Here is a 24957-nt window from a genome sequence, read left to right as displayed (position 1 = left end):
GCTTCCGCCCCGCCTGGCCGCGCCCGCGCCCACGTGACACCCACGCCCCGCCCACCGGCACCCACGTGACCCGCGGCCCCGCTCCGCCCCCCCCCCCCCGTCGCCTCCCGCTGCGTGGATCGCGGCCGGAGCCGCCATTGTTCCGCCGAGGGAGGACAGCTGGGGCCCGGCACTGGCGCGGAGACGCCGCTTAGCGGCCGCCACTGGAGACACTCCCTCCCGCCGTCCCCCTCCTCTGGCGGCGGCGGAGTGAGGCTCTGACGAGGGGGGAACCAGGGGAGCGCCCCCCCGTCCTCCTGGCAGCGGCAGAGGCCGATACCCGGCTCCGGCGCGAGGGGCGGCCGCAATGCGCTCGGCCTGAGGCGGTCCGGCCCCGGCGCGTCCTCGCTTCCCTCGACTGTTCCACGGCGTCTCAGCGGCCCGGCGTCATCCTGTGAGTCCCCCCGGTCCCCCTGACGGGGAGGGAAGATGGCTACACGGAGCTGGCTGGACGAGCTGGCCCAGCAGGCCGAGGACGGCTCGGCCCGGCTGCAGGAAATGCTCTCGGTCGGCCTGGGTTTTCTGCGCACCGAACTGGGCCTCGACCTGGGGCTGGAGCCGAAGCGGTACCCGGGCTGGGTGATCCTGGTGGGCACGGGAGCGCTGGGGCTGCTGCTGCTCTTCCTGCTCGGATACGGCTGGGCCGCGGCTTGCGCCGGCGCCCGCAAGAAGCGGAGGAGCCCGCCCCGCAAGAGGGAGGAGGCGGCGGCCGCCGCGCCGGCCCCGGCCGCTGACGACCAAGGCGTGCTGAAGAATCTCAGGAGCGAGGAGCAAAAGAAGAAGAACCGGAAGAAATTGCCGGAGAAGCCCAAAGTGAGTAGGGGAGGAGCGGCGGGGTGGTCGGGGGGTGGGGAGCCCCCCGCCCCCGTCGAGCGATCGGGAGGCCAAACCCCAGCCGCCCCCGCCGGAATCCGGCAAAGGGGACCGAGGGAACATAGTCGAGAGCCGGGATGCAGCCTCCCAGGTGGAGGCGGCGATCGGTGGACACGTTTCTTGGGGAATGGTGGAAACTCAGGAAGTATAGGACCCCGCGGGGCAGATCGGTTTTGAGGAAGGAAGTTAGACTGTTTTGGGGGTACTTTTAAATAAAAGCCCCCCGAAGGGCGAGACAGTTTGGGGACCCTTGACCGCCCGAATGACATGCCAAGCCGCTGCACCTCCCCCCCCCCCCCCCCCCCCGCCCAGAGGCCTACTTGGGTTAGGCTGCCTGTGTTTGCGGAGGCCGGCGGGACCTTATGGTGGCGTTGGGAAGTTGTGGCAAGACTGCGCCTGGAATCCAAGAGCCTGCGTGCTTCAGGTCCCGCCGAGGTGGGAGGCAGTGGAGGAGATAACGGTGAATTAAAAACTCCGGGGCTTACTCGAGGATTAAAGGTACCCAGGTCTGGACGCGCTTCCATTTTAGTTAGGGCTCTAGAAGGGAAATGGTTGCCCACTCTGCTTCTGGTGCATGTGGCCCCTGGAGGCCGGAACAGGAGCCCGGCAAGAGGGAGTCTGTCTTCTAACGTACCTTGGGGTACACGGTTCTCTGAGAGGGCGCCAAGGCAAGTTGAGCGGAGCGGTGTGGGAGGTTTTGAAATAGGGTAAAAAGGATGACAGAGCAGAATGGTGCCGGGCTGAGAAAAGTGATCAGGCGCCCATTTACCGGACCACGTGTGGAAAGGCAGAGCTCATCACGACCGTCTTATCGTGCTTTCGCCTTTTATTTCTGCAGCCTTGATTGCCATGTCCCCCATGAGTCTCTCATTAGAACTTTCATGGTTTTATTTTACTTCTTTAAAAATAGCGTATAATTGACCAGAGTATGGAGGGTGTGCAAAATTGGAAACGACTCCTAACCTATTTTTATAGACGCTGGTTTTAGCGCCTCACCTTTTCAGCACAATAAGGTTCTGTGTGAGATGCCCTCTGGTTTTTGCTGGACAGTGAGCGGTATGTACGTGAAAGTTAGTCGTGGAAACTAATATAGGAGACAGATTCAAAAATAATTCTAATATCTTGTGGACTGACAGGTTCAGTAGAGGTGTGAACAGTGTAAATGAGGTTTAGAGAGGGGGAGGGATTTGGAAGAATTTAGCAAAGTTATGGAGGCAGTCAGATGTGAATTCAAGCTAAAGTCATGAGAGTATGGTTGGTGACAGTACAAAGGATGACACTGTATTAGAGCTGTGACAAGTCACAATTACTGCATTATTAGGTCTAGATTAGTGGTGAAGAGGATACAAGATATGTACAAGAACTAGAAAAGGATACAACTTTTGTTAGTATGACTACTGCCTTAGGTTAGGAGAAGAGAAAATAAAAGTGATTTGGAAACTATGTAATTATGTTTAAAATCGTAGAGAGTATCAAAGTTTACTGGAAAGTAATGTTATGGTGGGAACCTGGCTCCAAGATAGGAAAGAAGGTGATCTTTTAAAAAATCACATTCATTCATAAGCCTAAGACCAGTGTGGATGAAACAGGTTGTGAAAATTTCAAAGCCCTGTTTGCGCCTCTCGAATTTCAGACAGACTTGGGTTAACAGACAGGTGCTAACAAGAGCCCATTCGAAGCGCATCACAATACTTAGATGACCCATCTGAAGAAGGAACACAGACAGGCTCCTGTGGAACTTGTGCTGTGAAAAATACTCATCAAACTTAGTATTTGTGCTAGGGGGAATGAATGAATAAATCCAGTATTAGCTTTGGAGAATAGAGAATGGGAAGGCTGAGAGTGACTGAGTGTTAATTGCGTAAGAAAATATGTTTGCCTACCTAACAGTAAAGATGTGTTGGAGAAGTTTATCAACATTTACAAAACTGTGGCTTTCAAAAGTTTTTGACCACAACCTAGAGAAAACATTTTACAATACCCCCCTCCTTCACACTATTCTATTTTTCTTTAATGATATTTGTGACTTACTAAATTAGTTTCACATTTGATTTTAGGGGTGACCCACAGAAAAACGCTGCTTTATAGGGCTAAGAAATCCAAGCTTCCATTTAGTTAGTTATTAGTTGGTTAGTATTCATATGCTTCATCACTTTGCTAAGTTTCTGTTTGGGGAAAAGCAGGATGCGGCTTGCAAATTGGAGGCAGTAAAAAAGGAACACCATATTCATGTGTCTTATAGTGAAAGGGATACAAAAGCAAAATTTCAGTTTTCCCCAGGGAACTTCTTATTCTAGCTGTGGAAAAAAGATATCAGAAACTTAACAGTGCAACCTTACTGAGACCCAGGTAGCCAGGAAAAACCTTTTGTGGAATTTGACTTTGAAAGTGGGGAGGAACTGGATATTGGGAAAGGCTGAAGAAATAGCAAAGGCTTGGGGGTGGAAGACTTAACTCTGTTGGCCTGGTAGGAATTGGAACTCTAAACTTGAGTGAGGCATTTAACCTTGTTTCCGTTAGCTTATCTTGTTTATAAATTGAAGATCTTACTTGAGATAAAACACTGCAGCATTCCTCAGAGTGCTCACCCTGACTACTTGCAGTAGTTACTTTGAATGCTTGTTAAATTGTGTAGATTCCTGAGTCCAACTACAGATGTAAATTCAGAGTCTGTGGAGCTGGGTCCAGGGAATCTGCTTTTTTTAACAAGCTCCCTTGCCTATCTGGAAATCATTGACTGCAGTAGTGCCGTAAGATTCAAAGTGTAAGAGAGATTTCTAGGTCCAGTCATGTTAATCTTATAATTCACCTTTTATTACTACGTCATTCTGATAAACATTTTGAATATACTTCTCATTCAAGTGGATTCAGGGGTGTCAACTACAGTTTTTTTGAAAAAACATTCTGAATTTATTTTGGTCCCTTTTAAGTTTTCTCTTAAATCATTCCAGATTTCACAACTCAAATTTTCAGTTTGTTTCTAGTTGCCTGTTTTTATGTATAGAGTAGATGTCATTTAGCTTTTTTAAATCTCTTCATAAGCTTTTTTTTTTTTTTTTTTAATTCTTGTATTGGTTTGCTTTTTATCCCCTAATACCTTGCCATAGGTTTTTGTGTTCATTCCCCTGTTAAAGGTGAAGGGGGTGACACTTTTCACTGGGCTTATCACTGTTTTCTTACATGTGTTTTCCTTGACACACAAAAAAATATTTTTTTCTTGACTTAACCTGTACGGTGATTTAGATGGATGTAAATGGCAACCCACTCCAGTATTCTTGCCTGGGAAATCCCATGGACAGAGGAGTCTGGTGGGCTACAGTCCATGGGATCCCAGAGTCGGGACACGACTTAGCAACTAAACAACATCTCAGATAGCTGGTCTTTAGCAGTTATTGCTTTGTGTTTCACCTGGAAGCAGGTAACCAAGATCATCATCAAAGAAAATTCATTTTTCATAAAGATTTTCCATAGTACAATTGTTAATATCTATAAGCTCAATAAATAGTGTTTTGTCTTGTTTGCTACTGTATGACCTTGCATAGAGGTTGGCACCTAACAAGTAGTTATTGAATGTATAATACAGTAAAATGTCCCGCCAAAGTATTTATGCAGCTTGATTCTGTTTTTTATGCCTAGAAACATCCATGTGAGCCACCTTTTTATTTTTACAGTGAAAAATGGCTGTGTTTGCCTCATTTGGCGTAAATTTTGTAAGGTCCATCTTTCTACAGCCAGTAAATCATTCTAAATAGTAAGCTGTCTTTTGTAGTAGTTACTTCTTTTCTAGTTTCACTTCCACTGCCCTACTTTCGGACTTTATTACCTTTTGCTTAGGCTGTCCTAACAGCATCCTAACTGGTTTTCCTGCTTTCAGTCCCTTTGTTGCCAATCCTTTCTACCCACTCATGCCAGTTAAATCTTTTAAAGTGTTGGGCACTCAGACATGTCTGACTCTTGGTGATCCTGTGGACTGTAGCCCACCAGGCTCTTTAGTCCATAGAGTTCTCCAGGCAAGAATACTGGAGTGGGTAGCCATTCCCTTCTCCAGGGATTCTTTCCAGCCCAAGGATCAAACCTGCATCACTTATGTCTCTTGCACTGGCAGGTGTGAATTCTTCACCACTAGCACCACCTAGGAAGGCCAACTCTAATCATGTGACTTTCAGGTTCACATCCTTTCAGTAATTCCCCAACACCTGTTGAATAAAATTCAGTGGCATGACTCTCAAGCCTTTTCATGATCTAACCCCATCTTAGATTTTATCTGTTAACATTACCCATATGTGGAGAAGGAAATGGCAACCCACTCCAGTATTCTTGCCTGGAAAAATCCATGGACAGTGGAACTTGGCAGGTTACAGTCCATGGGGTAACAAGGAGTTGGCCACAACTGAGCACATCAGCACATTACCCATGAGACATTCCTATGAGCCAGATGTCAGCGTGTCTCTATTCATACTGCCTTCTTCTGTTCATACGATTTCTTCCAAGAAGCCCCCTTCTTCTGCATCTCTGCCAATTTCTACCTATCCTTAAATGGCCCAGCTACATTGCTACCTCTACTATAAAGCTTTTGTCTAGCTCCCCAGCTAGAGTTAGTCTCTCTTTTATATGTTTATATTTTTTATGAGAGCTAAAACAGAGCATTGCCTGGGAATGTGCTTGTAGAATGACTCAGACTTTTTTCATAACTCTCTGCATGTCCAAGAATGACAAGTATTGATTTGGGGGTTAGAAATACTTTTAGCTAGTTGGCGAATTTGTGGATATTGAATCTCCAAATAATGGCAGTCAACTGTTTGTTTGTATCTATAGCTGAACTAATGGGTTTCCCTGGGGTGGCTCACTGGTAAAGAATCCAACTACCAATGCAGGAGATGAAGGTTCAATCCTTGGGTTGGGAAGATCCCCTGGAGAAGGAAATGTCAACCTGCTCCAGTGCTCATGCCTGGAAAACCCCATGGACAGAGGAGCCTGGTGGGTTGCGAAAGAGTTGCACGTGACTGACCGACTAAACAACAACGACTGGACTGTTTCTCCTACCTCCAGAACCTCATGTCTAGATGTATACTTGATTTCTTCAATAGGAAACCTGATGTTTATCTCAAAAACTTTAACATTTCCAAAACAGCACTCAATTCCCTGCCTTCTCCCAGTTGTCCCCATTTCTGTAAGTGGTAAATGACTCTGCCTTTCCTTCAGTTATTCAGGCGAAAAATCTAAGAATCATTCTTGATTCTCCCCTTTTCCCTATATCTTCATCATCTTCACCTCGTATCTAATCCTTCAGCAGGTACCATCACTTTTATCTCCAAAACAGATATCTAGTCCAGCCGCTCTCATTCTGTTTCCACCTTAGCTCACTTGTACAGCAACAGCTTCTGTCGACTGCCTGCAGTCATTTCTCAACACCCTAGTAAGGAGCCTTTTTAAAAGCAAATCACCATCTTATCTAAAACCAACATTTTAGTAGTTTTTGCATTTAAAATCTAAACTTTTTCCCTGTATGGCTCAGCAGCTGCTTTTCTTTCTGAGCAAACCTGAGTTAGCTTCCTCTCATTTGCTACCTTCACTTACAGTAATTTCTTTGCACTTCTTCACGCTCTTTTGCAACCCAATGCTGCAAACTTGACCCACTGTTCTAATCAGCCTTTAGATCTAACTTTGAAACTCACCCTCCTACAAAATACTTTGCTAATCACTCTATTTGAAATAGGCATCCCTTTCTATTTTCTGTCTCAATCTTTTGTATGTGTTTCCTTTATTATAGTTTGTAAATTGTTTATTAACTTCTTCATTTACTTTTGCTCAGGGTTTTTTTTTTTTCTCTCTTCTAGATGATAAGCCATGCTGTCAGATGGCAAACAGTGACTGGCATATTAGAGCCTTTGGTAACTATTTGTTAAATTAAATGCTGAATGATCTAAAATGATACCTTCCTGTTTAGCTGGATGGTCTAATCTGTTATTGAGCTAAATAGATTTGTATTTTAAGATACTCTCAATAGGATTATGTCTTTTATTCATAGGTAGTGGTTTTGCCATATTATCTCAGGTATTACTAAAGTTACATGTCATCTATAGGATTTTCTTTTTCCCTTTAAGTTGCTAATGTTTTAAGCCTTGAATACTCATTTAATTTAAAAATCTTGAGTGATAGTAAAACAAATATCCCTGATTATACCAAAAAAAAAAAAGAATCTTGAGATTCAGAGAGATTGACTTATTCAAGGTTATAAAGCAATGGCATTTCAAAGGCAAAACAATATCCTGATTTCTAGCTTAAGAACTCACTGTTATTTCCATTATACTGCTCTGGTTTTGATAGCATGTTCCAGGATATTACACTGCATTCAGAGAACAAATCTAATTTTCTCAGTGAGTTACAACTTTATTGCTTTTAAATTTTACTTTTAAAAATCAGAAGTTTCTGCTGAAAATTATAATGACCTTTACAGCAGCTCCAGAGTTTTGGCTTCATTTGTTTGGTCATAGGACAGGACTTTTTCATCCTGTCGTTTTCTTCTGCCAGAGGCGCTGCAGAGAATACCTTTAATAGTTCTGACAGAAAAGACCTTTAACAGTTGTGTTCGTCTCAGATACCAAGAGCAGCAGTAAACTCTCTGAGCACTTGCTTTTGTTGCAATTCAGCATTATTGGGTAATGTGCTACTTTTTGAGGTTGTGAAAGTCTTGAAAGCATTTTAAAGTTATTAGTATTATTCAAACAAAATCCAGAGATCTGTGTGAGGAGTGGGTGTTGCTTGACGAGTTTTTTTGTTGTTTGGGTGGAGGGGAGTTGCTAGTTAATTTGTATTTGTTTGGTTTGGTTTGGTGTTTTTGGCTGCACCATGCAGCTTGTGGGATCTTAGTTAGCCAACCAGGGATTGAACCTGGGTCCTTGGCAGTGAAAGCACGGAGTCCTTACCCCTGGCTTGCTGGAGATTTCCCGACTAGTTTTTTGCTCTAGTTTCTCTAAACTACTCTTAGATCCATCTCAGAAAGAACTACATGGATATGTGTCCACTGTGTCACCTGTAATCCTTATCTCAGTACCCATAAAACCTTAAAAACCAATGCTGTATTTAGTGTTTCAAAAATTAGCGTAACTTGGCCATGTGATTGGTATTGAGTATCATCTATAAAAGTAGCCCTGAGCATCCTTGATGTTTTAGAGTCAACAAAGAGATGTTTCAGAATCCCTGAGGAGGGTTTAGTTTTGGCTAGCTTTTCAGAAGGCACACAGATCTTTGTGTGCTCCTGTATTCAACTCTTTGTGACCCCATGAACTGTAGCCCGGCAGGCTCCTCTGTCCATGGGATTCTCCAGGCAAAAATACTGGAGTGCGTTGCCATTCTCTTCCAGGGGATCTTCCTGACCCAGGGACAGAACCACATCTCTTGCGTTTCCTGCATTGGTAGGCACATTCTTTACTTCTGTAACACCTGGGAAGCCAGTGCAAGGATCTTTATCCTAAAGGAAATATCTCAGGATATATAGCAAGATTTTTGCAAATTTGATTTATAGGCCACATTTATAAGATTATTCTCCTAGCTTTTAAGAGTTTAAAATTGAGGTTAAATTTAAAAGCAAGTTGATAAATTACTGTGAGTAAAGCTGTGTACTGTAATGTTTAGTTCATGTAGTTGATACGTGCACAGCATTTGACAGAAGCACACAGTTTGTGTTTTTAAGTAAATGACAAGAAATTGTTCTACCTTGAATAGAACTCTTCCTATTAGAACTGTTCCTAATAGAACAGCACTCTTCCTAACTAAAACTAAGAAACTGACCAAGACTAAATCTTCTCCACTAAATGAGATAATGCATGTGATTGGCACATGGCAAATGTTGTTGTTCAGTCACTCAGTCATGTCCGACTCTTTGCGATCCCATGGACTGCAGCAGGCCATGCTTCCCTGTCCATCACCATCTCCCGGAATTTGCTCAAAGTCATATCCATTGAATCGGTGATGCCATCCAGCCATCTCATCCTCTGTCGTCCCCTTCTCCTCCTGCCTTCAATCTTTCCCAGCCTCAGGGTCTTTTCCAAGGAGTCAGTTCTTCACATCAGGTGGCCAAAGAATTGGAGCTTTAGCTTCAGCATCAGTCCTTCCAATGAATATTCAGGATTTATTTCCTTTAGGATTGATTGGTTTGATCTCCTTGCAGTCCAGGGGACTCTCGAGAGTCTTCTCCAACACCACAGTTCAAAAGTATCAGTTCTTCTGCCCTTGACCTTCTTTATGGTTCAACTCTCACATCCATACATGACTACTGGAAAAACCATATCTTTGACTATACAGACCTTTGTCAGCAAAGTAATGTCTCTGCTTTTTAATATGCTGTCTAGGTTTGTCATAGCTTTTCTTCCAAGGAGCAAGCATCTTTTAATTTCATGGCTGCAGTCACCATCTGCAGTGATTTTGGAGCCCAAGAAAATAAAGTCTCTCACTATTTCCATTGTTTCCCCATCTATTTGCCATGAAGTGACGGGACATGGCAAATACTTGGAAGTTTCTAGGTCTGTCAGCTAAAGATGTTATCTGTTGAATTTTCATGATGTCTTGCCTTTTTTTTTTTTAATCATGGACATACTATGTAGACTTGTGCTTCCCAGTATGCAGAGTATAATTTCTTGCTAATCAAGTTGAGACTGCAGCGAAGTAGTAACTTGTCCAGGGTGATAGACATTGGAGATTCAACCATGATTTCAGCTAGCCTTCAAAACACACACTGTTCTCCTTTTAGAGGCCGGGGATGGGGAGGTGGGGAGCCAGGGCAGAGTATACCTTTTGTCTGGTGTTTTTTCTGAGCTATACCTGTCTTCCTTTGGAGTCTAAGCTTTGTGAGGACAGGGATTGTGCCTTACTTGTCTTGTTTCAAGACTTTAAGAGCCCTGCTTATTACTCTACTGGGTTCATTTAATGGATATTGAGTGAATGAACATGAGTGAATATTGTGTAAGCTTTTTTAGAATACAGGCTATAAGCAGCTTTTTAAGAAAAAAGATAGTACGGCATGTCTCTCGAGCAAACCGGGACTATTTCTAGCCTGTGAGAGGCTATATTTACTCATCATTTGTATTCTGTTAACTTCCCAAAAGAATTTGTGTCTGCAGCATTGGGCCCATTGGATACATGTACTGTTTCGTAAGGTTCTTGACCACCAGGACTTAACATTCATTTTGAGCTTGCTAATATGAAAAATGACTTGAATGCTGGAACATAGGATGAGGATATGGGCCTTCATAGCTTTGGAGAGGAAAGGATACTGAAGAAAAGAAACTTTCTTGAACATGTAAAGAATGCTTTCACATGTTTTCTCATTTACTTTAACAAGAAACCTATACAAGACAAGGTACATATTTTCTTCATATTTGCAGATGATGAAGTTGAGGATTTGTTTAAAATCACGGTGATTAAATATAGAAGTTGGACCTTAATCCCAGGTTGTCCAGTCCAAACCCCATAGTCTTTCATATTTCACTTTTTTTTTTTTTTTTTTTTTTTGGTATTTAGTAGACTACCCTTTTTGGAGAAGGCAATGCACCCCCACTCCAGTACTCTTGCCTGGAAAATCCCATGGATGGAGGAGCCTAGTAGACTGCGGTCCATGGGGTCGCTAAGAGTCGGACATGACTGAGCGACTTCAGTTTCACACATTAGAGAAGGAAATGGCAACCCACTCCAGTGTTCTTGCCTGGAGAATCCCAGGGACGGGGGAGCCTGGTGGGCTGCCATCTGTGGGATCACACAGAGTCGGACACGACTGAAGTGAGTTAGCAACAGCGGCAGCAGACTACCCTTTTAGTTTTGAAACTTAAGAAGTTTCCAAGTAATTTGAAGTCATGGTTTTTACATTTTATGACTAAAAATAAAAATTTACATAATTAAGTGAAAATAGTGTCAAATGTTAAACCTTATATATGCTTACTGTAGCTTTAGATTCTTTTTAAAAAATATTTATGAATGTATTTAGCTGCATCAGATCTTTGTTGGGTCATGTGGGATCTTTTGTTGCTGAGCATGGACTGTCTAGTTGTGGCCCAGGGGTTTGGTAGTTGTGGCACACAGGCTCTCTAGTTACAGCACAAGGACTCAGTTGTTGAGCGGCACATTGGAGCTTACTTTCCTGACCAGGGGTTGATACCGAGTCCCCTGCATTATAAGACGGATTCTTAACCATTGGACCACCAGGGAAGTCCCAGCTATAGGTTCTTTTGAAATTTAGAATTGGTTTAACAAATATGTAAAGGTCACTCAAATGGAGTAGAAGTCTATTATTAAGCATATCTTCTTATTCTGACTCCCAGAGGGCAGATTTCTATCACATGTACGTGTCCCTGAGGCCCCAGCCCAGTGCCTTGTACTAAAATACTTAGTATGTAAAGAATTGTATGAAATTAATAAATTGGAAACGAACATGAAGAATTTTATTTCCTTGAAATCATAGTTATTAAATATAAAATCCTTCTCCCATGCTGTGTGGCCCCCTCCTCCCTTTTATTTTCCGGATTGTCAGCTGAGTGTTTTCATTCTGCATTATCACCCTCCCAAGACACACACATGTGCGCATGTGTGCACTTGCTCTTTTACGAATGTATTTTTAAGAAGGATCTGGGCTGGGAGTTGAGGAAATGTATTAATACTAAAGTTGACATGGCATTGTCTATAAGTTTACCCACATAAGAAATTTTATTTTTCTGTTACTGGTTGATTTTCAGCAAATTTGAAGGATATTTTGGAGTGGTCTAATTTAAAGTATAGATTGCATGCTATATATAAAATTAACTTTCATTGGCCCTAGAGGGGAACACCTCAAAATTTTCCAGAGAATTTTAAACTGGGGCACAGAGAGAAGCTCATGTAATTCTAATCTGTAGAAGCGAAACTGCATATATTAAGGCTCCATGACCAGAGAAAATACTTTCATGTAAAACTGAGCGTGGAAGTAACACTGGATTTGAAGTGTTAGTTTGTGATTAGTTCTTTTCATGTGAGCAAATCTACCTAATACATTTTCTTTTCTGTTTTTTTTCCTAATACATTTGTATTTGTTGTTGTTTAGTTGCTAAGTCGTGTCCGTCTCTTTTGTGACCCCATGAACTATAGCCCACCAGGCTCCTCTGTCCATGGAATTTCCCAGGCAAGAAGACTGGAGTGGATTGCCATTTCCTTCTCCAGGGAATCTTCCTGACACAGGATCAGACCTGTCTTCTGCATTGGCAGGTGGATTCTTTATCACTGAGCCACTAGGGAAACCTTCATGCTTCCATTTAGGGATTTACTAATTTAAATGTGGTTGATGCTTTTCTGGATTACTATAATGGTGTGGTCAGTCACCCAGAGCCAGACATTCTGGAGAGATAAGTAAAATGGGGATTAAGCACTGCTGTTAATAAAGCTAGTGGATGTGACAGAATTCCAGCAGAACCCTAAAGGATGATGCCATCAAGGTGTTGCCTTCATTATGTCAACAAATCTGGAAGACCCAGCAGTGGCCGCAGGACCAGAAAAGGTCAATCCTCATCCCAATTCCAAAGAAGAGTAGTACTAAAGAATGTGCTAGCCATCAGACAATTACACTCATCTCCCATGCTAGTAAGGTCAAGCTTAAAATCTTGCATACTAGGTTCAGCATTATGTCATCCAAGAACTTCCAGATGTCCAAGCTCGGTTTAGAAAAGGAAGACGAACCAGAGATCCAATTGCCAGCATTCACTGGATCATAGAGAAAACAAAAGGGAATGCCAGAAAAACATCTACCTCTTCCAGAAAAACATTGACTACACTAAAACCTTTGACTGTGTTGATCATAATAAACTGTGAAAAGCTCTTAAAGAGATGGGAATACCAGACCATTTTACTTGTCTCCTGAGAAACCTTTATGTGGGTCAAGAAGCAACGGTTAGAACCCTGTATGGAACAACTGATTGGTTCAGGATTGAGAAAGGAGTATGACAGGGCTGTCTGCTGTCACCCTGTTTGTTTAACGTATATGCTGAGCACATCATGAGAAATGCCGGGCTGGATGAGTTACAAGCTGGAATCAAGACAGGCGGGAGAAACATCAACAATCTCAGATATGCAGATGATACCACTCTAATGGCAGAAAGCAAAGAGGAACTAAAGAGCCTCTTGATGACGTTGAATGAGGAGAGTGAAAGAGCCGGTTTAAATAAAAAAAAACTAAGAGCATGGCATCTGACCCCATTACTTCATGGCAGATAGAAGGGGAAAAGGTAGAAGTAGTGACAGAGTTCCTCTTCTTGGGCTCTAAAATCACTGTGAATGGTGACTGCGGCCATGAAATCAGAAGATGTTTGCTTTTTGGCAGGAAAGCTATGGCGAACCTAGACAGTGTGTTGAAAAGCAGAGACATTACTCTGTTGACAAAGGTCAATCTAGTCAAGGCTGCAGTCTTCCCAGTGGTCACGTACAGTTGTGATAGCTAGACCATAAAGAAAGCAGAGCACCAAAGAATTGATGTCCTGTGGTGCTAGCAGAGACTCCTGAGAGTCTCTTGGACAGCAGGAATATCAAACCAGTCGGTCTTAGGGGAAATCAACCCTGAATACTCATTGGAAGGACTGATGCTGAATTTGAAATTCCAGTATTTTGGTCATCTGATGTGAATAGCTAATTCATTGGAAAAATTCCTGATGCTAGCAAAGATTGAGGGCAGAAGGAGAATAGGGTGTCAGAGAATGAGATGGCTGGATGGCATCATTGATAATTTGGACATAAACTTGGGCAAACTTTGGGAGATGGTGAGGACAGAGAGGCCTGGCATGCTGCAGTCCGTGGGGTCGCAGAGTCAAACACGACTGGGCAGCTGAACAACAACGCTTTTCCAGGACAAGGCCTTCTTGACCAGTGGTAGCAGAATAGGAGACCAGATTAGTGCTATTGGTGGTGGGTAGGAGAGGCCCAACCATGATGTGTATCCTTTCTTCCTGCTGTTGACTTTTTCTTTAGGATAGGAGGCTTTTTATCAATATTTCATGATACCTGGCATTTGCAGGAAGTTGTTGATGACTTATGGAGTCCCAATAATTATGAGACCTATATAAAGCCGAAGAGATAGTGGGAAATTGGGAAATCTGCATAGACCAGAGGGAACAGCTGCAGTTCTAGCCACTACACAAGTCGATGTTGCAGAGAAGTATGGAAAATCAGCAGGGGTTGGAGCGTGGGACCACCTTTGGCTTGCTGATCATTGAAAGCATATGAAATGGAAACTGAGTGTTCCTGGTCAATGATTGAGGACTTCTGACTGTTCAAAAGGAAAGATGGTTTCATCTTTGATTTGGGAGGCTCTGTCAACATGTTTGCAGTTATCTCAAATGAATTTCTTTCAACTTTTCGATTTTTTTTTTTTTTTTTTTTTTTTTTTGGCTTTCACGCATTTATTGGGGCCATCAGCTCGGGGGCCACTCCCTGTCAATGGAGGCACTCACAGTCTCTTCAGCCACTCCAGGCTCGGGCCCTGGGGGTCCTGAGGGTGGCTGGGCACGTCGGGCATGTTCCTGTCATCTCGGAGGGGCACTGGGTAGTTGTACAATGTGGCCCAGTTGATCATGAGCGAGTACTTGGTGTAGGGGCTGAGTGTGGGCAGGATTACAGCGAGGCCCGTAATGGCGAAGGATGCCACTAGCACAGGTTCCTTGGCCCAGACATTCTTGAGCAAGGCTGCGACTCTCTCAGCCATCTTGGTCGCGGCGGCTCGGTGGGTTTTTAACATAGTTTTTAACCACTTAATTTCACTTTTTTACAGTTAGTATATAAATTGTTGTTATTGCTTAGTCGCTTGTCATGTCCAGCTCTTCTTGCAACCCCATGGACTTGTAGCCTGCCAGGCTCCTCTGTCCATGGGATTTCTCCCAGGCAAGAATACTGGAGTGGGTTGCTATTTCCTTCTTCAGGGGATCTTCCCAACCCAGTGATTGGACCTGTCTCTTGCATTGGCAGGTGGGTTCTTTACCACTGAGTCACCAAGAAGGCCCAGTATATAAAATGACTCAGTTTAGTCATTTACATGAGTAAAATGGAAGTATTTGTAAGTGACTATGATAGTTTCCTGAAAGGATTAGTTAAATGAAGCTTCATGGATATGAGGCTTGTGAGTTGCCAAGTAAAGAGATGGGGAACAGTGTGGACTGGAAGCTGTGAGACTGTTCAGATGGAGTAAAGCTTACATAGAAAGGTGAGGATGACCCCAGAAGACCTGAAAAAGTAAGTTTGGCTAGAGAGAGGATAGTCTGAAACAAATGACATGTGAGAATTGACAGGCAAGGTGGTGATACTGGAAAGTATTGATAGAATTAAATAAGTTTTGTATTCTTGATGTGGATATGGCTGTAAGTCCAAATGCCTCTCTCAGGTTTCTGACCATTCTCTGTGCACTGTCTCCTCCACCCCACCTCATCCCTGCCCCCCAATATACGTAAACAGAAATGAGAAGGGATAGCATTAAAGTAGCAGAACAGCACAGCAGAAAGAAAACCAAACCAAGGGTGAGGACACCTGGTTTCAGCATTAGCCATCTGACTTTAACAAGTTGCTCAAAACTCAGCAGATTAAATTTGGATTAACTAGGAATTTAATCAAGTAAAAGACAGCTTTTGTTTTGATTTTTCTGCTATAAATCTTGTCTCTTTTTCCAACTGCATATCCCTGATAATTTAGCACAAATGTAGGTAATGTCACGTTAGAAAAACTTTGCATGTTCATATTGTTTTCTTGACTATAGCTCTGCTATAATAAGTAATTCATGGAAGTTTGTTCTGCAAGAACTGGAAATAAAGCAATTGAAACTAGTACATTGATTATTAACTTATTGTGTTGAATATGAGAAGAATGGGCAAGTGAAAAGACGTAATAAGATCCAGAAAGAAGAGATTAGAATACAGATTCCTGGTGCTTTTCTTCAGGGTCCTGAATCTAAGTACATTTCTGGCGCTGGGGCTCAGAAATGCTTAATTAAAAAAAAAAACAAACAAACACTAGTGATTCTGATTAAAAGCTAGAATTGTTGTTCACAGACTTCATTCTGCTCATGAAAATCTCTGAGTGCTATCATTTTGTTTTAGAGATGTTGGGAAAGCTGAGATAGCCTTTTTAAACTGTGGCATTGGGTTAGTAAAGCTTCTAAATCCTAGAATAGTACAGCCATTAGGTTGTAGGATTACAGGGGACATTAGAGATTATCTAATACAAAGAACAATGAACTATGGTCCATGGACCAAATATGGCCCTCCACCTATGTTTGTAAAATTCTTTAGAACACAGGCACACTCATTCATTTATGTATCATCTCTGGCTGTTTTTGTGCTAGCAGAGTTTTGTGTTGTAACAGAGACTACACGGCTCATAAAGCCTAAAATATTTTCTGTTTGGCCATTTACCAAAAACGTTCATGGACTTTTGAATAGATCAGACCTATCATTTTTACAGATGTCAAATAATACTCAAAGATAATGAAATACTCCGAGTACACAGCCAGTTGGTGGTCAGAGTGCAAGTACAATTTAGTTCTTGCTTCCATTCCATTGTTTTTTGTTGGAGGTACTGATGTCTAGGTGAAATCAGAGTATAAGTTTATGGTACAAATTTTGCATGTAAGTTCATTCTTTTTTACACTGCAAGTTCCTAGAAATGGTAGTCTGACAAGTCTTAGATGACACAGCTGTACAAAAGTCTTTTTAATTTGGGTTGGGGGTGGAATTTGATCATTGATTCTATTCCTGAGTATAGATCTTCAGTTTGATCTGCCAGGCAGTTTGATAACAGAATCCATTTTTGTTGCTATGTAGCCAAATGGACGGACCATTGAAGTGGCTGAGGAAGAAGTTGTCCGAACTCCTCGAAGTGTAACAGCAAAGCAGCCAATAGAGACAGACAAGAAAAATGAAAAGGTAAGTTTGGGAGCCTGTGAAATTATATGCAAGACTCTTAATAAAGACAGTGACATACAAAATGTTACATACACACACACACACACACACACACCCCCCCCATTTAAGGAAGATGAAAAATGTGAGTTTATCGTAGTGGATGGATAGATAGTGAAGGTTTAAGTAAGTTGTGTATTTTTTAAGGAAGGATGTATCACTTTGTGTTTCTAAACATTGCTGTGGCATTATTTTTTTTTTTTTTTTTTGCTGTGGCATCATTAAGTATTCATTCTGCCAAAGACAATTTATTCATGACTTGAACATCTTTTATATGAATAAGGTTCCAGATATGTTACATATTTCTTATGAGAAGACAAGATTGTGTTATCTTTGCTAACAGTAGACATCTGACATAAAAAGCTTGACAAAATTGTCCTGTTGTAATGTTAAAGTAGATTTCTTTTGTGATAGCAGCATAATCATTTGTTTACTAGATACAATTTGACTTTGTTTAACAAAGGAAAATGTTCTATACTCAGGTCATTATTAAAAGGTTTGGGTGTGCACTGTTTAAATTTTCAAATAAGACAGTGTATACCCCATAAATGGTACATTCCTGGGATTTTATTCATTTTCTAGTTGCCAGTGTTAGAACTGACCCATTTTTATTTGACTTAATTTAGCTTGTAAGTAGGCAAAATGTACAAGAAAGTTAACAGTGGTACCTGCTGCTGTGGGCAAGAGACTTCTTATTTAATTCCTTTTGGTATATTAAAAACTGCGTACATGACCAGTGGCACAACAACAACAGAGATAAACTTGTGTGCCAGCTTTTGCAAATTTCTTATAATATGAGGGCTACCATATTAGAAGCTGCTGTCTCCTCTAAGCACTCCCTTATTATTACCAAACTTCTTGAAAATTAAAAAAAAAAAAAGAAACTGCACACACATGCACACCCCTTTTTTTTTTTTTTTAAACCCTGTGCATACATAACTCCTTTTCAGGGGAAGCAAACAAAAAAACAGCCACAGGTAGATAAGTAGTTTCTAGAAACCAAGGTACTGCAGCTCCTGTCCCATAGAATCGTGGTATGAAGTGGTTGATAAAGTTTCTTAATGCTTGTAATTTCAAAGTAACACTGAAGAACTGGTGAGACCAATTCTGCCCCTGTAATCTGGTGAAATTGGTCTAGAGCCAAGATAACTGAAAGTAGGATAGCTTGAAATGAAGGATGGTTGTGGGAAAGAATTAAATATATGCCTGACTTGTCCTTTGGCAGTAAAATAAATAGAGAATTACTTGTATTAACAAATAAGCATACAGTTTAGGAATTGTGAATTTATACTGTGAATAGCTTATATGTTTAATATAGGTATATAGGTTTATACTTCTTGCATCTAATGTTTCCTTATTCCTGGACTTTCTCTCTACTAGTGAGCATTTCATATTTAACTCCAGCTTCTACTCCCTGAATTATCCTGAAAAATCTGTAGTTGGAATAATTTATCAGCTACCATTTGTCTCTGATTAATCATATATAGATTTTATGTATCAGGATGTAAAACCACAGGATGATTTAAATCATTCTGAAATCTCTCATGTTAGAAAGTAATTGTAATAGTTGAGATTTATTAAGTATCTTAATGTGGCAGGCATTGTGCAAGATGAGGTAAATGTATTTACTCATATAGTAGGAACAACTTATTGAGCACTCACTGAGTGTACTTTTAAGACTTTCTAGAATATTTATACATGTTACTTTAATTATCCTTATAAGAACACTAAGGAGGTGGTATTATACCTATCTTAAAAATAAGAAACCTGAGGCTTAAGTTACCTAAGCTATTACAAGTATAGTTCACTTCTAACCCAGACCCATCTGACTCCAAAGTCTGTGCTTTTCACTGCTTTGTATTATTTCTAATCCTTTCAAAAACTTCCAGGCAAATAGTATTAGCCCCATTTACAGATAAGGGTTCTGAAGTATAGAGGAGGTTTGTGACTTCTCTTAATTTCATGTATATTAATAGTTTCTGAACTAGGAATTGAACCCAGCTCATTCTGATGCAAAAGCCCATGCACTTTGTGATCACTTGACAGAACCACTTTTAGTCCTTTTAGTCACTGTTGCCTTTTCAGTACAAGGCTTCTACCTTTGGTTAGTTGCCTATTTGATTTGACTTTTTGCTGAATAATAAATGCTACAACCCATGGCTGGTGTTTCTTTTTTCCATCTTGCATCTTAAATTTATCCTTTTTAATTTGGTTCAGTCCAGCTCTCTTTTCAGTTAATTTTTTGTGCTGCGTGCTTTTATGTGTTTTAAATATGAGGTGTTTTTTTCAGACTTCTTATTGTCTTTTTTTATACATAAACATTTTAGATCTATTATGTACCTTAATATATTTGTTTTTGTCTCAGACCCACATCTTAGGCAATTTGAGAAATACAATTTGCCCATAAAGCAGTTGGACTCTATGCAGTGATACCAAATACCTTGTCTTGTCACTTGTTTGTTGTTGTTGCTTAGTCACTGAGTCACGTCCAACTCTTTTGTAAACCCATGGACTGTAGCCTGCCAGGCGCCTCTGTCCATGGGACTTCCCAGCCAAGAATACTGGAGTGGGTTGACATTTTTTTCTCCAGGGGATCTTTCTGACCCAGGGTTCAAAGCAGCATCTCCTGCATTGGCAGGTGTCTTCTTTACCACTGAGCCACCAGGGAAGTCCATCACTTGAGTAAGCCTTATAGATAAAACTTTATCTAAAAAGCAGTTAAGACGAGCTATAAATCTTGAGTGTATAAAGCAAGTTAAGCCACCGGGTTTTCATTTGGGTCGGTGCTTGACCCAAAAGTGCTGGAAGGTCAGTGCTTCATTGATGCTGGTCTCTAGTAGAATATACATTGGACCATTAGCCAGGCTGAATGTATTGTGCTACTAGATGCTGAAAGGGAATAAAGAAAAATGGAAGATGTACTTACCCTCAGAGAGATTACAGCCTTGTTAAGGAAAGGCAAACATAAGAGAAGGTATCAGGTAAGACCTTGAATGCCAGGTATTCAGAGAAGAAAGATTATCCTATTTGGGTAGCCAGAAAAGATTGACTTAATTGGACTGTTGAGGATGGGGATGGTATTTCAGTAAGTAGAAGTGGGGGGCCAGTTTTTGCAGAGGAGGGAAACAAGTGAACACAGTCATTGTTCATTTGAAACGAAAGAATATATTTAGACATACTCAAGGGAAAGGCCAATCAAGTTTGACGGGTCAGGGTGGGGTGGGGTGTGATAAAAACTTAGATACGTTCAGCAATATTTATAATGAATGAATCAGCACTGTATTTATGATTTTAAAGGTCTGAATTAAGATAGAAGTGTAAAGATGGTTAGTAAGAAAAACAGCAAACGCAAAAATATATATAACATTTGGTCACCATCAGGTTGTTGAGGACGAAGACAGTGATTGTCCTACTGAAATATTCATTATAAGTATTAACGGCTTCTTACATTTTGTGATGTACACAATGTACAAAGTATTTCCACATCTCTTAATCCTAATATACAACTCTGGGGAGGAGGGTATTATCGTTTTTTTTTTTTTTTTTTTTTAATACAGCTTATTGAAAAGAGTTTAATGAATTTCCCAGGATCACATAGTAGTAAGGAATTGTCTCTCAGTTTCTCTGAGATACCAGTTCTCAAAGTGTGGTCCCTAGACCCCTGGGCAGAGGTTCCAAGGACCTTTTTTGCGTCCTAGAAGACAAAACTGTTTTCCTAATAATTGAGACATTGTCTTTTTTACTCTAATATTTGCATTAATGGTCCGAAAGCAACAGGGAGCAAAACTATTGACTCTGTAGTACAAAAAAAGGCAGTGACACCAAAATAATAGTAGCTGAAGTCTTTACTGTAGTCTGCTTACAGTTTAAAAAAAACCTGTTCCACTTAAAAAGTATCCTTGATGAATCTATAAAAATGATAATTAATTTTATTAAATCTTGACTTCTGAATACCTGCCTTTTAATTATTCTGTATGGTGAAATGGAAAGTATGCATAAAGTATGCTGTGTACTGAAAAACAGTGGTTGTCTTGAGGAAAAACACCAGTGCAACTGAGTTGCAGGCTGGACTAGCCACTTAGTTCTTGATACTCCATTTTTACCTGAGAGAACAAGCAGTAGACAGACCATGGCTATTTATTTATTTATTTTTTTAGGCCATGGTTATTTAGACTTGGGTATTTGTAGACTTTTCTCAAAAATAGTCAGGATACTTCAAGGAAAACAACTGACAGTATTGTTGAAAAGTGCTTTGTTTCCAAGTGAAAATTAGAAATATGGAAAATGTCTACCACCATGAGCTTGACAACATCCTAGTACTTAATGAGTTTATGATGAGATCAGTGGTGACATTAACAATTTTCCTTTTTTAAATATTGTGTATAATGCAATGCTTTTTAACCTTTTGAGAGATGTATGTGCTCTGCTTAGTATAACTCAGCAAATCAGGATTTTCCAAATGCTCAAGGGTTGCATGTTCTAAAATTAGGCAAGTATAAAAGATTCATTTAAGGTGCAAGATCAGTGGATTTAAATGTAGTATAGAAAGCTCATTGACAAAGTTCCAACTTCAACATTGCAACAGTTTTTAAGAAACTACATTTGACAAGTTTTGGTCAAATTTAATATTTTTTCCTTCTATCTGAACTCCTTTGTGACTTCTCATTGTTCTTGTTCTACAATCTTGAACATCATCAAAGGCACTGTAGCTCAAGTCTTTTCCTACTTCTTATCTTCTCTAAGCTCCAGACACATTGGTTTTCATTCTTTTTTGTTAAACAGCTTTATTTTGAGATATAACTTACCTCTTTCATGTGTACAATTTTAGTGTATTAACAGAGTTATACAGCTGTGACCACAATCTAATCTTTAAACATTTTCCTTTTCCCAAGAAGAAAACATATGCCTGTTCAACAGTTGCTTCCTGTTTTCCCTGTCCTCCACTTGTAACTACTAATCTTTGGTGTACTATCAAGAATATCACAATTACACAACATTGTAAAGCAATTATACTTAATTGCTTTACAAATATATTTTTTTAATGCAAAAAAGTAACACTATTATCTGGAAAACTGCTCCTTCCAGTTTCATATCTGCATGTACATAGCTGTATTTTTTATATGCTTCAATCAGACAGTGTATCAAAGTAAATTAACACAAAAACATATATGCAAATCAGGGGGGTTTTTTTTTAATGGAGCCAGATGCAAAAGATATTTGTACAATATGAAACATGACATTCTTCTCACTAAAATGTTTGTTTTGGAAAATAAGTTGTTTATATAGGTACAATTATACAGTACATAGTTTATTATACTTTGAAATAAGTTAATACATATCTAAACAAATTCTTAGTTTAAATTTATAATGGTAGATATCAATAGATACACCCCACACAAAGGCTCTTCGATATTCTCAACACATTTTAAGAGTATAAAAGATTATCTTATGACCAAGATGTGTCTGAGGCAGCATAGATTTTATACAGGCATAAACTGTAGCAGCTCTTAGCAAAATAGAGCAAAACCTGCATGCCCAGGGAACTTACATACATTTATTTTATCTTCCATAATGCATCTTAGAAACTGTAGTTTCAAACCAGGGATTGTCAAACCAAGACCAACTGGTCGTATCAGGCTCTCTGCCTATTGTTGAAAGTTTTACTGGAACACAGACAGACTGACACATTTCTGTATTGTCTGTGGCTGCTTTTGCAACACAGCAGCAAAGGTGAGTGAGTGCAAAAGAGGTCTTATAGTTTGCAAAGCCTAGAATATTTACTATCTGGTCTCTTTTTTTTTTTTTTTTTTATTCCCTAAACCTCTGTTTTAAACTCTTAATATAGTCTTTTGGGTTCATTAAAATGTCTCCTTATCTGGAGTGCTTTAATATCATCTGACTCTCTAGGTCTTGGACTCTTTGATCTTCCAGGCTCCCTTGTACCACAGTCTATAGCTTTGTGATTTGGGTTCCACCCAAGGAATTAATTTTTAAGGCCTTCTTTAAGGTTAACCAAGAGAACCCTCATTTCTGCCTTTAGACTTTTCAGTCTGAATGCCTAACAAATAGTGGAACTGAGACTAGAACCAGGACTGCTGCCATAGCACATTGTTTTTCCATAATGCTATGGTTCTATCTGGCAGGAAATGGTAAGGGGTTCAAGAGTGAAACAGTGAACTTGTTTTTTAAAGTGCTTAGATTGAAGCGAGAATGGATCACCCAAGTGGAATTAGTTTAGGCTATTGTGCAGGATGAATCACAAGCTGGAATCAAGATTGCCAGGAGAAAATATCAGTAACCTGAGATATGCAGATGACACCACCCTTATGGCAGAAAGTGAAGAGGAACTAAAGAGCCTCTTAATAAAGGTGAAACCGGAGAGTGAAAAAGCTGCCTTAAAACTCAACATTCAGAAAACTAAGATCATGGCATCCGGTCCCATCACTTCATGGCAAATAGATGGGGAAACAATGGGAACAGTGACAGACTTTATTTTCTTGGGCTCCAAGATCACTGCAGACAGTGACTGAGTCCATGAAATTAAAAGACGCTTGCTCCTTGGAAGAAAAGCAATGACAAACCGAGACAACATGTTAAAAAGCAGAGACATTACTTTGCCAACAACGGTCTGTATAGGCAGAGCTGTGGTTTTACCAATAGTCATGTAGTCATGTAGTCATGTGAGAGCTGCACAATAAAAAAGCTGGTTGCTGAAGAATTAATGCTTTCGAACTGTGGTGCTGGAAAAGACTCCTGAGAGTCCTTTGGACTGCAGGAAGATCAAACCAGTCAATCCTAAAGGAAATCAGTCCTGAATATTCATTGGAAGGACTGATGCTGAAGCTCCAAAACTTTGGCCACCTGATGCAAAGAGCCAAGTCATTGGAAAAGACTCTGATGCTGGGGAAGATGGAAGTGTCAGGAGGAGAAGGGGGTGACTGAGAACTAGATGGGTGGATGGCATCATTTACTCAATGGACATGAGTTTGAGCAAACTCCAGGATATAGTGAAGGACGGAAGCCTGGTGTGCTACTGTCCATGGCGTCACAAAGAGTTGGACGCAACTGAAAGACTGAACAACAACAAAAAATTGGAAATGTGAGAACCAAATCTGGGAAAAGAGTTAAAGCCTCCATAAAAGAAGTTCTTTTTTGGGGGGGGGGGGGGGTTGTCATACATTGATATGAATCAGCCATAGATTTACACGTATTCCCCATCCCGATCCCCTCTCCACCCGATTCCTCTGGGTCTTCCCAGTGCACCAGGCCTGAGCACTTGTCTCATGCATCCCCCCTGGGCTGGTGATCTGTTTCACCATAGATAGTATACATGCTGTTCTTTTGAAACATCCCACCCTCACCTTCTCCCACAGAGTTCAAAAGTCTGTTCTGTATTTCTGTGTCTCTTTTTCTGTTTTGCATATAGGGTTATCGTTACCATCTTTCTAAATTCCATATATATGTGTTAGTATGCTGTAATGTTCTTTTATCTTTCTGGCTTACTTCACTCTGTATAATGGGCTCCAGTTTCATCCATCTCATTAGGACTGATTCAAATGAATTCTTTTTAACGGCTGAGTAATATTCCATGGTGTATATGTACCACAGCTTCCTTATCCATTCATCTGCTGATGGGCATCTAGGTTGTTTCCATGTCCTGGCTATTATAAACAGTGCTGCGATGAACATTGGGGTGCACGTGTCTCTTTCAGATCTGGTTTCCTCAGTGTGTGTGCCCAGAAGTGGGATTGCTGGGTCATATGGCAGTTCTGTTTCCAGTTTTTTAAGGAATCTCCACACTGTTTTCCATAGTGGCTGTACTAGTTTGCATTCCCACCAACAGTGTAAGAGGGTTCCCTTTTCTCCACACCCTCTCCAGCATTCATTGCCTGTAGACTTTTGGATAGCAGCCATCCTGACTGGCGTGTAATGGTACCTCATTGTGGTTTTGATTTGCGTTTCTCTAAAAGAAGTTCTTAAGAAAGGTTTCTTATAAATTTTTAAGATTATAAGTTGATAACCATGCTGCTTATGCAATGTACCATAACTTATGAGCTAACACCAAATATATTTAAATAATTTAATGGCTTGG

At 40.7% G+C, this 24957-nt stretch overlaps 2 protein-coding genes across 9 annotated transcripts in view; one reads left to right on the top strand and one right to left on the bottom strand.

Moving 5' to 3' along the window:
* The first annotated feature begins 117 nt into the window (after nucleotides 1-117).
* MTDH (metadherin) overlaps nucleotides 118-24957 on the top strand; it is a 57163-nt gene continuing 32323 nt past the window's right edge. For 2 of the 8 annotated variants that reach the window (XM_061123706.1, XM_061123702.1), the window contains exons 1-3: nucleotides 119-852; nucleotides 6750-6803; nucleotides 16728-16829. In XM_061123706.1, coding sequence (XP_060979689.1) covers nucleotides 469-852; nucleotides 6750-6803; nucleotides 16728-16829 — 540 coding nt within the window. In that variant the 5' untranslated portion in view covers nucleotides 119-468. Of the gene's footprint in view, nucleotides 853-6749; nucleotides 6804-16727; nucleotides 16830-24957 lie in introns of all 8 variants that reach the window. The other 6 variants (XM_061123709.1, XM_061123704.1, XM_061123710.1 and 3 more) reach the window with 4 other exon arrangements.
* LOC133042780 (NADH dehydrogenase [ubiquinone] 1 alpha subcomplex subunit 3-like) lies at nucleotides 14369-16706 on the bottom strand. The gene has a single exon (XM_061123711.1). It carries the CDS (start codon nucleotides 14654-14656, stop codon nucleotides 14369-14371), a length of 288 nt encoding a protein of 95 aa, XP_060979694.1. The 5' UTR covers nucleotides 14657-16706.

The sequence above is a fragment of the Dama dama genome, chromosome 21, assembly GCF_033118175.1.
Source record: "Dama dama isolate Ldn47 chromosome 21, ASM3311817v1, whole genome shotgun sequence".
Taxonomy (NCBI): domain Eukaryota; kingdom Metazoa; phylum Chordata; class Mammalia; order Artiodactyla; family Cervidae; genus Dama; species Dama dama.
This window is presented reverse-complemented; position numbering and strand designations above follow the sequence as displayed.

What these genes read in the sequence shown, in the direction of transcription:
- LOC133042780 (XM_061123711.1), bottom strand. Translation starts at nt 14,656, where the DNA reads ATGTTAAAAACCCACCGAGCCGCCGCGACCAAGATGGCTGAGAGAGTC.